This window comes from Salvia splendens, chromosome 6 (assembly GCF_004379255.2).
Source record: "Salvia splendens isolate huo1 chromosome 6, SspV2, whole genome shotgun sequence".
Taxonomy (NCBI): domain Eukaryota; kingdom Viridiplantae; phylum Streptophyta; class Magnoliopsida; order Lamiales; family Lamiaceae; genus Salvia; species Salvia splendens.
The window spans coordinates 5,186,857-5,202,160 of NC_056037.1; the positions used below are offsets into that span (position 1 = coordinate 5,186,857).

Below are 15,304 nucleotides of genomic sequence, written 5' to 3' on the forward strand. Positions count from 1 at the left end.
GTGAAGAAGAAGGATGAGATCCTCACTACAATTGAAACGCTCAAGCTAATCACAAGTCGAGCTAACTATCAAAAGAACACTGAGAATCGGAGAATGTGTATGTGTTGTGTGTTTTCTTGGCTCATTGAGCTACATATATGAGAGATAAGAAAACAAGATTTACTAACTAACTTCAGCCTTTGTAAATCAGTTATAACCGCTCACAATGGCTAGTTTGAGCTTCATGCACCGAGCCAACCTTTTCCTCTCCTCACCGAGCCCAGTGGCTCCCAGCTTAACATGAGTCAACCATTTGCATGGTCACACCATCACAGAATATATTTTATAGTTTGGATTAAATATTTAAGAAGATAAAGTAAGGGGTACGTTAAAATGCTAACTTTTCTTAAATTGCTAATTTGGTAACTCATTAACGTAGTGTATTAAAAATATCAATACAATCACATAAAAATGTCAACACATATTTGCGTCGACATTTTAATAAAAATGTCAACATAATATATTAAAATATCAATTTAAATTTATGTTGACATTTCAGTATCATCGTATGGACATTTTTAATATCTTGCATTGATGAGTTAATAAGTTAACAATTTAAAAAAAGTTAGCAACATATCACCTAGTAATGGAGTATATAAAAAACCTATAGAGAAGATTGGATGGAGTGGACAATAGTAAGTTTCAAGAAAAAAAAATATACTAGTACTATGTATTATTTTTTATTCATAGTTCATTTTTATTGTATTGAATTTGGTGATAACTCATGACCCTTGACACAAGAAAGTAATTAAAAAAAATATACTAGTACTATATATTATTTTTTGTTCATATTTCATTTTTTATTGTATTGAATTTGGTGATAACACCCTTAACACAAGAAAGTAATCTAAAAAATATACTAGTACTATATATTGTTTTTTGTTCATATTTCATTTTTATTGTATTGAATTTGGTGAGTTTTTGTTCATATTTCATTTTTATTGTATTGAATTTGGTGATAACTCATGACCCTTGACACAAGAAAGTAATCTATTAGAACTTGTTTGACTGAAAGTTATTGTAAATCGTAATATTAACTTATGAATAGGAATGAATAGCTTAGGTATAATTATCTACATGCATTCTTTCCAACATTGATATATTTAAAATCAGAAAAAGAAATTTAAATTTGTTACTTAGGGTCATAATTTTGAGAATTCAGTGTATTTTGTAGGTACGCCTTCTTACCCATGAACAAATCATCTTATCATTATGATTAATATTCCATAATTTACTTTTTTAATGGGATAGATAGGTACAGTATGTTTTAAAAAAAAGTCTCTAGGAATGCGATCAAATTAGAATACTAGCTAGTAGTACAATTTAATAAAATACTACTACGAACCAAATATAAACTGCTCTTATAATATACAGACTGATAAAAATATTGTGAAATATACCAAAAAGCAAACCATTTGCAACATTAATACTAACACGTGAAAATAGTAAATAAATCCAAATGCAGAAAACAGATTAATAAAAAGTCTACCAATTGTGAACAAATTCATGCAATTTTTTGAGGTCATCAACCTTAGGCTTGTTGGTAGGGTTGGGAGTTTTACCCCAGCGTTTGCGTTTCAACACCATATATTTGTACAAGAATCCAACACTCGATATCTCAATGCCTCTAGCTTTCACAAAATCATTCAAAGCATCCTGCAATTCACTCTTGCTCTCCACACCCTCCAATCTCAGAGACGAAACGTAGCTATTTGGCTCACAAAATGATATTTTATCCACCAAAATTTCATCACCACAAACATTAGCTCCCAACCCCAGTTTTCCCTTATTTTCTTTAGAGATAGACACGTTAATCCGAACACATTCCTCTGATTTCTCATCGCCGTCGGTGTTGTAGACCGGGTTCACAGTGACCTCGATTTTTTCCCGGCCCAGCTCCCTTGTCAGCATGACGTGGCAGTGCTTTTCGTCGTCTTGGATCGTGAACGGGAGATCGGCCGGGACGGATCTCTGTGTGCACCAATAAATACAAGTTAATCAAAATTGGTAATAAAAAAAAAATACTAGTATGCATGTTTGTTGATAAATGATAAGCATAGTGTGTTTGTGTTGTTTATTCAAATCAAATAGATTTACTTTTTTCATTACATTCAACTCTTTGGCTTTGATTTGGGATTCGAGGGCTCCCAGGAGTTGAGGGCCGCCGGAGACGGTGGAGCAGTGGCGGTAGGAAACGATGGCGGTGGATTGAAAGCGACGGGCGGTTGCGCCTAGAGAAACTAGGCGAAGCATTGTGAAAATATTTTTGACTGCAGTAATTATGTATGAATGCGAGTGTACATTATTTGAGTGCTGAACTTATAGTAGAAGAAATTTTAGGGTTTGGATGAATTGGCTTGATACTCAAGAAACTACCTGTTACAATTTAGGACTGCTTTATTTGATTTCATCCAATCTTACACGTATATGGAATTTTAAATAAATTTATTTAACTATTCTCAATTAATAACTTAACAACTAATTAATGATAACAATAATTTGAATCTACATACACCGATACACACACTCATTATATGGTCACTCGGGTATATTCAAATTCAAAAGTTCAATTAGTACTCGATCTCGATGTACTGCCACCAAGACAACACCCTTGAATCAATGATTTTCTTTCGAATGATTAGTTGAGCTCATCATGAATTAATTCGTTTTGTTTTTCCTAATTTGAAAATCATATCTTATTAATTATAATCTTTGAACTAACATACAGAGTACAAATTACCATTAATTTTGAAATTAATAAAAAATTTAAAATAATAGGAGTAATTCTGAAAATTATTTATCGTCGTTCATGTTTTAAAAAAGCAAGTTTTTTCTAGTTCGGCCCACATCTATTAAAAGAGTAGATTCGTTTCTTGAAAAAAAAGATTTATCCGTCACTCGCATACCAATTTATTACTATGATGATGCTAACAAAGTCAAGATTGAAAGTCAACAAACATATATTTGGGCGATTTCAATTATTCTCACTATTTTAGAAAGTGTATATATCAAAAAAAAAATTGGCGCTATATAATGAAATCTAATTATATAGAGTAACCATTATTGTTAAGAAAAATATTGTTAATATTTGAAATCTAAAACAAATTGATCCTAATTATGGACGATTGATCATACTATTAATTAAAATTTCCAAAGAAATTTAAAAGTTGTTTGATCATGTGCAAATAAATCATAAATCTATGACTTTGCAGGTTTGCTAGGTAGGAATTAATCTCATCCTCTACAATTAATCATTTTAACAACAATTAGAGGAATAAATATCATCACATTGACCTAGCTCATGAGGCTCCACTTTGTAATAAAAAAGTAGAGCAAGAAACTTTCAAACCATCACCTAAAACTAAAACACACACTGCAAATACCATAATATTCATGAGAAGTTTGAATTATTGAATATCACTTCAAAATATGGCGATGGTGATGAAAAGCTCCGATGATGAAAGAGAAGAAACTCAGCCAACACCACTTCAGCCACCGGCACCCTCTTGAGAGTTCACCTGCGACGCGTGCGGGCGGTTGGGGCTCGGGTTCACCTACCACTGCGGCGCGTGCGAGTTCGACATCCACGTGGAGTGCACGTCGCTGCCTGAGAGACGTACATCAGCATGCTTTGATCTTGACCGCTGATTTGCCGGACGGTCGGGATATGGTGTGCTGCGTTTGTGATGATCTTGTGGGGAAGGGTTTGTGGCTGTATTGCTGTTTGGCCTGTAACTGTGCTTTGCATTTGAGCTGTGCATAAAACATGTTTCCACTATCACATACAATGATATAAAGCTAAAAGAAAAACATCACATTTCTGCATATCTTGTTTTGTACCTTTTCTTAATGAGAATAATGATTATATTTCGAATCTCCAAATCTATTGGTGTAGGGGAAACTTTTTCTCATTGTGCTCTTCTTTTACTTCATTTTGCACAATTCATCCTTTATAAAAAACAAATCTCAGACTAATTATTAGTGTAATAAGTTAGGATTAGGAGTATTAACTAAGTTGCTCTTGCTAGTAGGATGTTGAAAAGTCAGCTATTTGTGAAGAAATAAATCTGGCAACTCAAGTGGAAATTTAATTTATTCCGTTCTGTTTTTCTTTTCTTTCATTTGTTTTATGTGTCCTATTTCTTTTTATAGGGAAAATAATTGTGGGTCAATAATTTTGTATGATGTAACACATTATAAGAAAATAAAATATCAATGTTTTTGCAATTAAGACGTGCCACTTGAAACGTGGGGACTTGAACTGGAAGCTGCCTATTTTCAATCAATTTTTAACTCACTCATGTTTTAGATTACCTTACATCCATGCAATTTATTCTATTTAAAAAATATTACTCCAGAATTTAATCAAAGTTCATTTGACATAATCAACCTTCACTTTTATACAATAAGAAATTAAATATTACGGGATCTTGTATTCGTGTAGCTATGGCATCTCCTTTACACTCCCTCCCACTTAAGTGCAGCATTTCTTTTAGGCACATGATTTAATAACCTATCTTGCCATTATATCATATTAAGAATATTATAGAACTTAAATTAAAGTAATAATTTTTTTCATATTAAGAATATTATAGAACTTATCTTGCCATTATTTTCATATCAAGAATATTACATTGTGTATGAAAAGAAAGACAAAATGTACTTACTCTACATTGGATGTTAAATTCAAACCATTAATAAAACAAACAAAAAAACTGTAAAGCATGAATAATTGCCATTATAGTGCAGACAAAACTTGGGAATAGAAGTTACAAGCAATGTAATCAAACAAGAAAACAGAGAATATAACTAGCCAACCTTCATTTTATTCCCAAATGTTTTTTCTCAAGCAATCATTATTCTAAAAATTTATTGCCACGCCTTCTACTGTCAGGAGAACTTGAACTCAAGCTCATTTCTTACAATGCTTTTCGAGCCATTCCATCGTGACACTCTTTGGCCTCTCTAGTGGTAGTCCAAGAGCTCGGTCCCAAATTAGCTGTACCAACAAGTAAAGGCACAAGGTAAGAAATTTCAGTTAAGAATCAACGTATAAAAAATAGGAAACTAGTAAAAGAGGGGGGCTATGCGCGGTAGACAACCTGTGCGCAAATGCCAATAGCTCTTGATACGCCAAAAAGAACGGTGTAGTATCTATCAATGTCAATAGTCAATTAGAGCACATCATGAGGAATAATAAAATAGGCAGATCAAAACCAGCATAAGAAAATTTTATAAATGCACCTTGCTTCTGTTAAACCGTAATAATTGAGCAATACTCCACTGTGGGCATCCACATTAGGCCATGGGTTCTTCACCTGCAAAAGTCAGATCCCAGAAACAACCTACATCAGGACAAATATATGCAAAACTACAAAAGAAGAGCATACGCGTGTATACATTTTGAATGAAACAACATGCAGAATATAGTGAAGAATTGTCATACTAAGCTATGCCGAATGCATGAAGAATTCACCTAAACACGTTTAAGTCCTATCCAATAAATTTGAAATCTAACAATTTTTAAGTAAAAAATTTTTTTAGCTTAATGCCTACTGCCTAGAGAGTAAAGAGTGAAGAAATCACATGTAAACTTCTAAGGAGATTTTAGTGTGAACCAGAGTCCAATACCTTTCCAAGTTCCAATAGTATTGGGGGCACTACCTCATAAAGATTTGAAACCTGCAACAGATATATCATGATACAGTTAATAACTGAGTCTGAATGTACACCTGTATTTATCAAGGCTAAAGCAGTTACTAGTTTAAACAGTGGATCCTCTGGCATGTGCTTGAGAGCAAATTCTCTCTGGCATGTGTATCTTGGATCAGTATTGCGCAAAACTCCATGTCCATATCCAGGAACAACCTATAGTATAGTGACATGTAAAGGATGAGAAGGTGAATTGGTCAAATCAAGATGGAAATCATAGAAGAATAACCACAAGACCGAAAAACAATTAAGTGGGTTTTGTATGCTGGAATGTAATCTGATAGCTAACAAGAGAATCAGGGGCTTTTTAAACTGCAGAGCGGGTGCTCAATTTATAATCAGAACGAGAAAGATGGAACATAATTTCTGCATATTAGCAACTGAAAGAAAAGAGGCACTCTAGAGTAAGGTGGCATCATTTGAACTCAAGCACCAGCATTAACAATCAACAAGTAGTAGTTTGTAATACTATCAATCTAGTGATCTGATATATGAAAGTCATGAAAGATGAAGCAAAATCAACACCACAATTTGCAATGATACAGATAAACACTACCTTGCCACTGTTCAATGTTTTCCAGACATATTTTTTCAAATCTTCTTTGCTAACATTTTCCCCACATTCTTCTACCACCGATTTAATCCATAGCAAGACTTCCTGTATAAGACCACAAAATGAAGCAGATAGTTAGGAATATATGTTATGTTTACCTTGCAGTTGGAGATACTGTCGGTGGTTAATGGCCACAGTACTTTTTTGGTTTATGTTGAAATTTCAAAAATATTATATTCACAAACAAAACGTAGATAATGATAACATGTGCTCCTCTGTCTAGAACAAGGAACTGGCTCAAAGCAAAAGGAAGAACCCCAGAGCGAAAGTAGATGTAGCTAACCAACTTTGGGGCAAGAATATTGCTATTAGTCTATTGGTTCAAAGAAAAATAATTTTATATAAATGAATGGTTTCCATGTAAAGATCAATTCCTTTATAAGTCTTGAGTCTTAGTGATCATCAGAACAAAGAGATTATGTATGTATGTATGTTGGCATTGATAAAAGGACATGCACATTTTAGCACCTGATTAGCCAAGCCATGAAGTGGACCAGCTAGTCCATTTAATGCAGCAGCAAATGAGAGATAAGGATCAGAAAGGGCGCTAGCAACCTGTGCAAGTACAATGGCAGCTATTAGAATAAAATAAAGCATGATATTCTACATACGCCAGAATGACATGAAAGTTGTGCTGCCCATCAAGGCAACTCAGTTACTTAATCAGTAGTGATTCTGTCAGGTCAAAGTCCTTCGGGAATAATGATAAATAAAGCATAATGTCACTTACTAGATGACCAGTATGGGCACTGACATTCCCACCTTCATGATCACTGCATGAAGTATGCAAATTACACAATAGATTAATATCTTATTTAATCTGCTCATGTTATTTACTATGTACAGATGTACACTGATACATTATGATGAAGAAAATCACAACACCTATGGATGGTCACATAAAGCCTCATAAGCTCTTGCATGGCAGGATCATCAAAACCCAGCATATGTGCGAAATTCCCTCCATAATCTAAAGAGTCGTCCATTGGTATAACTTGCCCATTCTTGTACATCCTTTACAAGTTCAAAAAAATGTTACAAACATAATTATAAACAGAATAAGAATTGAATTCACATGCCCATTAGTTTTTTACAGAATTCATCATTAGTGCAATTAGTTTGAAAGATTAAACTCGTGAATCCCAAAAATTATTCCATTCAACCAACCTGCGGTAGACATACGAAGCGACAATCGGAAGTTGCGCAATCAAACTAAGGGAGTCCTCATATGTTGGTTCCCAGTACCTGTTGAGGACTAACGATGATATACTGAATAGGAAATAGTTTGCTTCTATTAGAGAGTAAAACCCACTTATGAACTTACTTAGACTTATGGATCCCTTTCTCATAAGCCTTCTGGAATTCACTTTGGACCTTGAGCAAAGAAAGCAAAGTATTTTTCAGTTGATAGCTCGCTACATGAGTGAACAGCTCAAAGCATAATGCAAGCTCAGAAACTATTGCTGAAGCCAATGCATAGCCACTAAGGTGTTAGCATCTGTGGGAACAACATGCTCAGAAACAAGCATTAGAGAGATTTCCCAATCCCTCAGATTTGATTTTACATGTTTATGAATCAAAGTGTCTTATTATGAAGAGACTAAATGCATAAAATTTCTACAGTTATATCCACTTAAACCAATATATGTAACTACGTTTTGTCTTTGTATCTTTCTTATATAAAAAGAAAATCATGGTCACCCTTTCAGCTTCCAAAATTTGAAGATAAAAAGGTTCAGCTTATGAAAAGCTATTATGAGAAGAGTACTCATCACCAGTTACAAGATTTTAAGTACGTATGTCCTACATTTCACAATATAATATCACATCATCAGGATAAATTTAAATAAAACTTTAAGAGCATAAAGATATAATGTGACCAGATGGTAAACTAGGTTTCTTGAATCAATTCTATTAAAAAAATAGTAAATCATCATTCCACCTGAAGAGCCATAACACCAGTCGTAAATTGAGTCATAGGATGGGCGTCAACAGGTAGGGCATCAATAGTTTTATACACATGATCTGCAATAAAAAAAGAAGAATGAGTATAAAAATGAGCTTGCAAAAAAAGTTGTAGCTATAAAGGCAAGATAAGTTTAAAATTGTCTTGGACAACTGTTGAAGTTTCAATTCCAAAAGGATTATAGGACGAATAATTTTATTTATGGAGGGGATGTCATTAAGGTTTAATAGAAACATATCTAAGAAATAAGAATATCATCGAACATTCTAGCATCTCCTAATATAAGTCATACAGCTGAAAGAAGAAGTTGCTACATTTGGATACGGATGAACAAGTTGCAAGCTAGTTTGTCATCTCCTATAATATGGTACCTAGCTAAAAACTAATTTGAGAGTTGGAATGACCTGGGACAGTAGCACGACTTCTTAGTTCCTTGGATAATGAATCCACTTGCTCTTTTGTTGGCACCTAACCCAGGCAGGGAAAGAAAACAATTAGCCTTCCCAAAAGAAATCAAAGCACAAGTGAAGCAAACACGAGCAAGTACATAACGTAAAGACACAAAAAATTGATGGAGAGAGTAATATATTCAGGTATGCTTGATGCAACTATAGTTGATGGGTGGGTGGGGGCATAAGAAAAAGTTAGCAACCTACTTTTCCTGTTAAAAGGAGCCAAAGGAGGCCTTCAGGTAATGGTTCTCCTCCAGACTTGGCTGCAGGTAATAATTTCTGACATTCAGGAATAGACAAACCCCTGAAGCGAATTCCCTAAGAAAAGTTAAGCGCCAATAAGGTACATCTCAGTAGCAATTGAATAATATAGAATTTACAGTCTGCATGCAAAGTTTACTGAGGAGTTGCAGAATGCCATTGATAAATACCTCTTCTGCATCAAGTAATGAAGTCTCCCACAATAGTCCTGTCATTCCTCTCATTCCACCAATTACCTTTTGACAATGAACAAACAAATCCAGTATTAATTAAAAATTCTCCTGGAAGCATCAGTCGAATTTAAGGATAGCAAAAAAAAGAGGAAAAAACATGTACCATATCAACAGTAATATTTCCCAGCTGAACTTTGCCATGTTCTGATCTAAGCTTCTTCAGGCGTTCCTGAGACAACATAAAATGAAATGAGTGATTAAAATGGATATGACAAAGAGCACAATCATTTTTGTGTCAACCCATAATCATATAGGAAAAGCACCTGTTGTTGAGGAATCAATTCCTTCAGCTGGGAATGTAGGTCCTACAAAGAAGCCAAAGGTATGTAACCACCAGTAAATATCAGCTTAGTTTTTAGGCGAACAAGCAAACACAAAAACAGAATAAGAAAAGTTATTAATCTTGACTGGAAGTTGGGGAAATAAGTGAAATTGTTATTACAGTGGCCCGCATATGTATAAAACCCATTGTTCTCCAATGCTAGAAATACACGAGCATTGTCCAATGGAAATCTAGTAAGTATAAAACAAGAAGAAGCAAAGATGCTCACAACCTCGGATGATGTCTGGACTTGGAACCAGCGGACAGAATTGCGGAGACCTGGCTGTTGGACCTGGTTGATGCTAAAACTTCAGGTTATAAGAAAAAATAAAGGCACGCATAAAAATGAAAATCATGCAGGTCAGTCTACATCAAACACAACCGAATAGGTGATCTTCTAGCACAGGATTCTGTTCAGCCTGATCTGCCTAACACTTTTATTGCAGGTAAACTTACATGAAATCAATTTTAATCGCCGATTAAATCAACATAATTAATTAGGTGTGGAGTGGAAGGGGAGCAAGCAAACAAATCGAGAACTACAACAGTTACTCACAGCGCGCGACCGTAGCTTCGTCAACAGAGAAGCACCCCTATGAAACACCATTGCTCCGGAATACCAAAATTACTGGAAAAAGAGATTCATTCAAAACAATTTCAAGCAATCCACACAAAAAGTAAGCCTAAAATACAAACACAGTACATTTCCAGCGATTTATCGATTTATTTCGGCAGATCAACCAAACATGAATCATTATCAAGCATTGAGGTCAGAACACTTACAACGGAAAAGTAGCGACACTGACTAATTGGCAGAAAAAACAGTGAAATAAATGGAATCAGTTTAGAATAATGACCTTATGTGAGAGAGAATTTGGGGACAGATATAGAAAGCTGAAGAGATATTTGCGGAGAGATGAATGAATCAACGGCTGACTTTAGAAATTAAAATTAGAAAGAAAATTCCACCCGCCTCTTGCTAAAGGACAATTTATTATGTAATTTTACATTTGATCTCTTTGTTATTTTTATTTGTTTTAAAATTTATAGAATAAAAATTGTTAAAGATTCACAAATTCCATTTCAAACTGAGAGATTATGATTGCTGCATGTGATTAAAAAGTAGAATAAGTGCAAATGGCCTCCAACTAGTAAAGGGGGAAGCTACGTGGGAGTATAATTATTGTATTAGCACAACTTATTAACTGACCCACCCAGCAATCTGAATTACAAAATGTTTATTAAATAGAATCTGGCCACTCAAAAGTCCTAAAGGGAAAACTATGGTTATAAGGGCGGCCACCTTCAAAAATAATAAAACAAAAAACAAAACAACTTCATAATATATTATTTCTATAAATAAAAAGTAAATGCTCATACAAAATCTATTTACTGATTATCACTTGTAACAATAATTAAATTGGTAAAATATTAAATAAGAGTAGTAGTTGTAGTATAGATGAGATATTCTGGGCCCAATAAGTGGCAGTGGCTAAGTGGGTCTGATTTTTATTTATTTTTTCTTTTCAGTTTAGGACAGTTTTAAATTTTTATCCATTTTTTATATTATGATTAATAGAGAATATTTAATGTGTTTAACAATCAAATTTTATTATGGATTTATGTACTAGTATAATTTAAATAAAATAAAAGTATATAAATAAGTGAATGTAGAATACTTTTTTTGCGATTTAAACGACACACGCACACAGCAGTAGTGGCCTTTGAGTCAATAGACGAGCCACAGCTCTTGTCGTTGGTGGCAGTTGTAGGCGAAATTCACATGTTATGCATATGCCGCCTTCATATTCCCCTTCCGAACTCTTTACATGCCCATCGCATCACTCATTCAATCTTTTCCTTAATTACCATTTTCGGTAAAGAATCTACAGCTCTACTTCATCATCTAATCTATCCTCTCTGTAAGGTTTCAACAACCCTTTTTTCTGCTTCTCTGCCCAAGTTTTGATTTTGATAACAGCATGCGCTACTGCATATCCAAGTTTGTTAAATGGCATCCGGCTCTGAGGAATTTCAGCTCCGTAAGTTCGTTCTATCAATGGCTTATGATATACAGTTTTCAATTTTATTGTGTGTGGAGTGTGTCTTGGATTGGATGCACCTTGATTGATGGAATTTCCTTTTGTTTTTTCTTTTGGAATTTATGTGAATTTTGAGTTCCTTAATAGATTCGAACTCGGGATATGGATTAAGATTGTCGTTTTAATTCAATCAAATTGTGTTATTTGAAAGTTTCTTTTTTGCCATGACTCAATGGAGGTAGGCACTGTTGTATTAATTTCTTGAAATAGTACTACTTCAGTATTTGGTTATCTTTTTTTCTTTATCCTGAAGCTGGATTTAGCTTAGTGTGCAACTTTTCTTGGTGAAAATATTTGCTTTATTGGAGTTGACGGCTCATGTATTCATTATGAATCAAATTGGTGAAGAGAAGTTGTAGTTCATTTGAACTAGTTGGTTTTCGATGGTCAGGTGTTCACACGTTTGATTGTACTTGTCTGAAAATTATCAATGTATTAAAGTTGCCAAGATCATCTTTAGGTCGAAGAAGGCGGAGTCAAGGATATTGTGCTTGGTTTCCGCTGAGAGCTTAAAAAAGGAGCAGATATTTTTTAGGATTTTCTGTAATTTGAAATCTAAGAGATAGTATTTGATTTTCCTGTTTTGGTAATATAATGTTTAAGTTTGCACCTGGACAGTGACTGTTCCCTTGTTAGCTTCCCAGTTTACTGCCTCCCCAGCTACCAACCACTGACTTGCAGTTTCCTAATAGTGATCAAACTTCATTTCAGGCGAACAGCACCGTTATGCCTCACATTCTGCAAAATAGCAATGATGGAATAACTTCAACAAGTGACAATAATGATGTTACCTCTTCAAAGATGTACGATCCTACATGTGAAAAGTTTCCTGCGGACGAACCTGTTTCCAACATGCTCGTTGATTCATTTGGGAGGCGGCATACTTATCTGAGAATCTCATTGACAGAGCGTTGTAATTTGCGATGCCTGTACTGTATGCCTGCTGAAGGCACGGAGCTCACTCCGAGCCCGCAACTTCTTTCACAGAACGAGATTGTTCGCCTAGCAAATTTATTTGTCAGTTCAGGTGTTAATAAAATCCGTCTGACGGGTGGGGAGCCCACGGTTAGGAAGGACATTGATGATATTTGCCTACAGCTCTCACACCTGAAAGGGCTAAAAACACTTGCCATGACTACTAACGGAATCACCCTGGCGAATAAACTTCCAAGATTAAAGGAATGCGGGCTTACTTTGCTAAACATAAGTTTAGACACATTGGTTCCAGCAAAGTTTGAATTTATGACTCGGCGGAGAGGACATGAAAGAGTGTTGAAATCCATCGATGCTGCTATAGAGTTGGGATATAGTCCTGTCAAAGTATGTATTATTGTTCTGGCTGTTCAGTTCTCTTATCTATTTGACCGATTAATATGAATTAGAATTCAGACTTTCTTTCCTCTGCCATGACGAGTCAGTATATATGTGTTAATGTGACTTTCTGTCAGGTAAACTGTGTTGTAATGCGTGGATTCAACGATGATGAAATATGTGATTTTGTTGAATTGATGCGTGAAAAGCCAATAAACGTAAGGTTTATTGAGTTCATGCCTTTTGATGGGAATGTCTGGAATTCAAAAAAACTGGTACCTTACTCTGAGATGATGGATATTGTGGTAAGGTAGAATTCTAACATCTCGATTTACAGCTTTCAGATTTTTTTCATTACGAATATGAATGGTCAAATTTCCTTAACAGGTCAGGCAAAGTACTCCAGAGAATTCAGGATCACCCCACTGAGACAGCCAAGAATTTCAGGATTGATGGACATCAGGGTACAGTTTCTTTCATTACATCGATGACTGAGCATTTTTGTGCCGGTTGCAACAGGCTGAGACTTTTAGCTGACGGGAACTTTAAAGTTTGCCTCTTTGGTCCGTCGGAGGTAAATCATTGCCTGCTCATCCTCACTAAGAGTTTGCCTCTTTAGTACTACATGATTAAGGGTTTGAAGCATATTTCTTTTGCACCCTTCCTTTCAAGATGCTCACTTGCTCTACATGTTGGAGTTGAAAATGGCTTGATCATGTAAATTCGTGGTTGACACTTGGTTAATATTAGGAAGCTCACTTGAACAACTTCTTAGTTATCAGTGAGTTGTCTGTCAAAATGCCAGGCACAGTTAGATTATTCTTGAGGGTAAGTTTTATTTGTTGATTGTGTAATATCTTTAGTAACCCCACCCAAACAACTCTTGGGCACAGTTCGGTGAGCAGGTAGATTTTGCTAAAAATAACGCTTGTATCTCATACGCGCGAGGTTGCTCCTTTCAGGTTAGCTTGAGGGACCCCCTGCGGAATGGTGCTGATGATACTGAACTTGAGGCTATTATTGAAGCAGCGGTAGCCCCTTTTGTCCATATTCTAACCAATTTTCGCAATCACATCCGATTTATTTCGATCTCACTTTTTCAAGCATTTATTCCACTTACAGATAAAAAGAAAGAAAGCAGCTCATGCTGGGATGTTCGACCTTGCAAAGACTCCAAACAGACCAATGATACATATTGGCGGCTAGAAATCATCAGGCCATGTGCATTATTCTGTGCTCCATAACATGTAAGTGCTCCTTCAATATTCGAATCAACTCATAATGTTTAGTTTCTATAGCTTCAAATAGTGTGGTTTAAACTCAAGAACATTGCTGAGTAGGCATGTAAGACATCGCGACAATGATTCTATAGATCAGGGGATGAGTTTAAAACTCATTAAATTCAGTCGTAGGACTATCAAATGTGCTTGAGAAATTTATATTAGCTTCTTGATTCTGCTCATCGGTTTATATTAGCTTCTTGATTCTGCTCATCTTTAGTTATGCATGTTGCACATTGATACATCCATATGTGATGCTTCTGGGAAATATCCCAAGTGAGTCACAAGCTGTTGAAAGGAGTTGTTAATGGAGGGATTCAGAGGGCAAAATTTATCTCAAGTGCAAATGATGGTTACGGCATGAGTCTTTCAGCCTTATGAAGCATATACCCAAGCTGTTGTAAGCTAGAGATTATCATCAAAACCGTTGCAGGCTAGAGATTATCATCAAAACCCTATGTGTAAGCCGAGCAAGATTTCAACATGCAAGCTAACAAACCCCTCCCCATCAAATGACACAGAACAAATGTTGCAATAGAGCCAACAATCAGGTACTATAAAGGGACTCGTCGACAGCTCACATACAAAAAAATTGTGTGTTTTTCCAAGAAACATCAAGATTATATTAAAAGAGTCAAAACTTATATAGAAGCTTACTGAAACTGATGGTTCATGACCAATACGCAATTGTTCTTAAACATAGTAAACGATCAATATAGATCATAGATGAGCACCTATAATAGTGATTTAACTACCATTGTTCCATGGAGTTTCATTCTGCTGCATTTCCAATTTATGATCACTATTCACTCATTTTTTATTGTTCATCTACGTTGATCGCTTACAGTGTTTAAGGAAAAAGCATTTCTTTTTATGAGGTGAGAAGAATATTGAATTACACACTAAGTGCATCCAATCTATGCTTTCCTCTTTCTTTCTAACATAACTATGCTAAATTATTTGTAAAAGTGATAAAGCAGCTTTAGGATAACCAGTTCCTGTTCAACTAGGTA

At 35.1% G+C, this 15,304-nt stretch overlaps 3 protein-coding genes across 8 annotated transcripts; 1 reads left to right on the top strand and 2 right to left on the bottom strand.

Annotated features, from left to right (window-relative positions):
* Positions 1-1,487: 1,487 nt before the first annotated feature.
* On the bottom strand, positions 1,488-2,314 carry LOC121807647. Of its 2 annotated transcripts, none has more exons than XM_042207924.1 (2): positions 2,149-2,314; positions 1,488-2,010 (listed from the first exon to the last, which is right to left on the bottom strand). In XM_042207924.1, the coding sequence occupies exons 1-2, from the start codon at positions 2,290-2,292 to the stop codon at positions 1,525-1,527; spliced, it is 630 nt and encodes a 209-aa protein (XP_042063858.1). In that variant the 5' UTR covers positions 2,293-2,314; the 3' UTR covers positions 1,488-1,524. The 2 variants fall into 2 exon arrangements, with proteins under 2 accessions (XP_042063858.1, XP_042063857.1); XM_042207923.1 differs by having other exon boundaries at positions 2,137-2,314.
* Positions 2,315-4,737: 2,423 nt separating this feature from the next.
* Positions 4,738-10,574, bottom strand: LOC121809548 (citrate synthase, mitochondrial-like). Of its 3 annotated transcripts, none has more exons than XM_042210251.1 (20): positions 10,456-10,574; positions 10,155-10,226; positions 9,831-9,890; positions 9,540-9,581; positions 9,380-9,445; positions 9,214-9,279; positions 8,987-9,100; positions 8,735-8,798; positions 8,307-8,389; positions 7,689-7,738; positions 7,532-7,609; positions 7,250-7,378; positions 7,095-7,137; positions 6,833-6,919; positions 6,308-6,409; positions 5,800-5,907; positions 5,671-5,721; positions 5,284-5,357; positions 5,142-5,193; positions 4,738-5,038 (listed from the first exon to the last, which is right to left on the bottom strand). In XM_042210251.1, exons 2-20 carry the CDS (start codon positions 10,203-10,205, stop codon positions 4,952-4,954), a joined length of 1,407 nt encoding a protein of 468 aa, XP_042066185.1. In that variant the 5' UTR covers positions 10,206-10,226; positions 10,456-10,574; the 3' UTR covers positions 4,738-4,951. The 3 variants fall into 3 exon arrangements, with proteins under 3 accessions (XP_042066185.1, XP_042066184.1, XP_042066186.1); XM_042210250.1 differs by having other exon boundaries at positions 10,382-10,536; XM_042210252.1 differs by lacking the exon at positions 10,456-10,574 and adding an exon at positions 10,302-10,320.
* Positions 10,575-11,311: 737 nt separating this feature from the next.
* Positions 11,312-15,045, top strand: LOC121809390 (GTP 3',8-cyclase, mitochondrial-like). Of its 3 annotated transcripts, XM_042209976.1 has the most exons (7): positions 11,312-11,640; positions 12,412-13,020; positions 13,149-13,321; positions 13,399-13,585; positions 13,974-14,042; positions 14,134-14,258; positions 14,512-15,045. In XM_042209976.1, exons 1-6 carry the CDS (start codon positions 11,581-11,583, stop codon positions 14,215-14,217), a joined length of 1,182 nt encoding a protein of 393 aa, XP_042065910.1. In that variant the 5' UTR covers positions 11,312-11,580; the 3' UTR covers positions 14,218-14,258; positions 14,512-15,045. The 3 variants fall into 3 exon arrangements, with proteins under 3 accessions (XP_042065910.1, XP_042065911.1, XP_042065909.1); XM_042209977.1 differs by having other exon boundaries at positions 12,393-13,020; positions 14,134-15,045; XM_042209975.1 differs by having other exon boundaries at positions 14,134-15,045.
* The last annotated feature ends 259 nt before the right edge of the window (positions 15,046-15,304 follow it).

Bases quoted from the DNA above. Each gene is read 5' to 3' on its own strand.
- LOC121807647 (XM_042207923.1), bottom strand. From the start codon at position 2,292: ATGCTTCGCCTAGTTTCTCTAGGCGCAACCGCCCGTCGCTTTCAATCC. The intron at 2,011-2,136 runs GTAAATCTATTT...TGGTGCACACAG, and splicing joins AGTTGAATGTAATGAAAAAA to AGATCCGTCCCGGCCGATCT.
- LOC121809390 (XM_042209975.1), top strand. From the start codon at position 11,581: ATGCGCTACTGCATATCCAAGTTTGTTAAATGGCATCCGGCTCTGAGG. The intron at 11,641-12,411 runs GTAAGTTCGTTC...ACTTCATTTCAG, and splicing joins CTCTGAGGAATTTCAGCTCC to GCGAACAGCACCGTTATGCC. The intron at 13,322-13,398 runs GTAGAATTCTAA...TTTCCTTAACAG, and splicing joins ATGATGGATATTGTGGTAAG to GTCAGGCAAAGTACTCCAGA.
- LOC121809548 (XM_042210251.1), bottom strand. From the start codon at position 10,205: ATGGTGTTTCATAGGGGTGCTTCTCTGTTGACGAAGCTACGGTCGCGC. The intron at 9,280-9,379 runs GTACATGTTTTT...CATTGTCAAAAG, and splicing joins GAAATATTACTGTTGATATG to GTAATTGGTGGAATGAGAGG. The intron at 6,920-7,094 runs GTAAGTGACATT...GTACTTGCACAG, and splicing joins GTGCCCATACTGGTCATCTA to GTTGCTAGCGCCCTTTCTGA.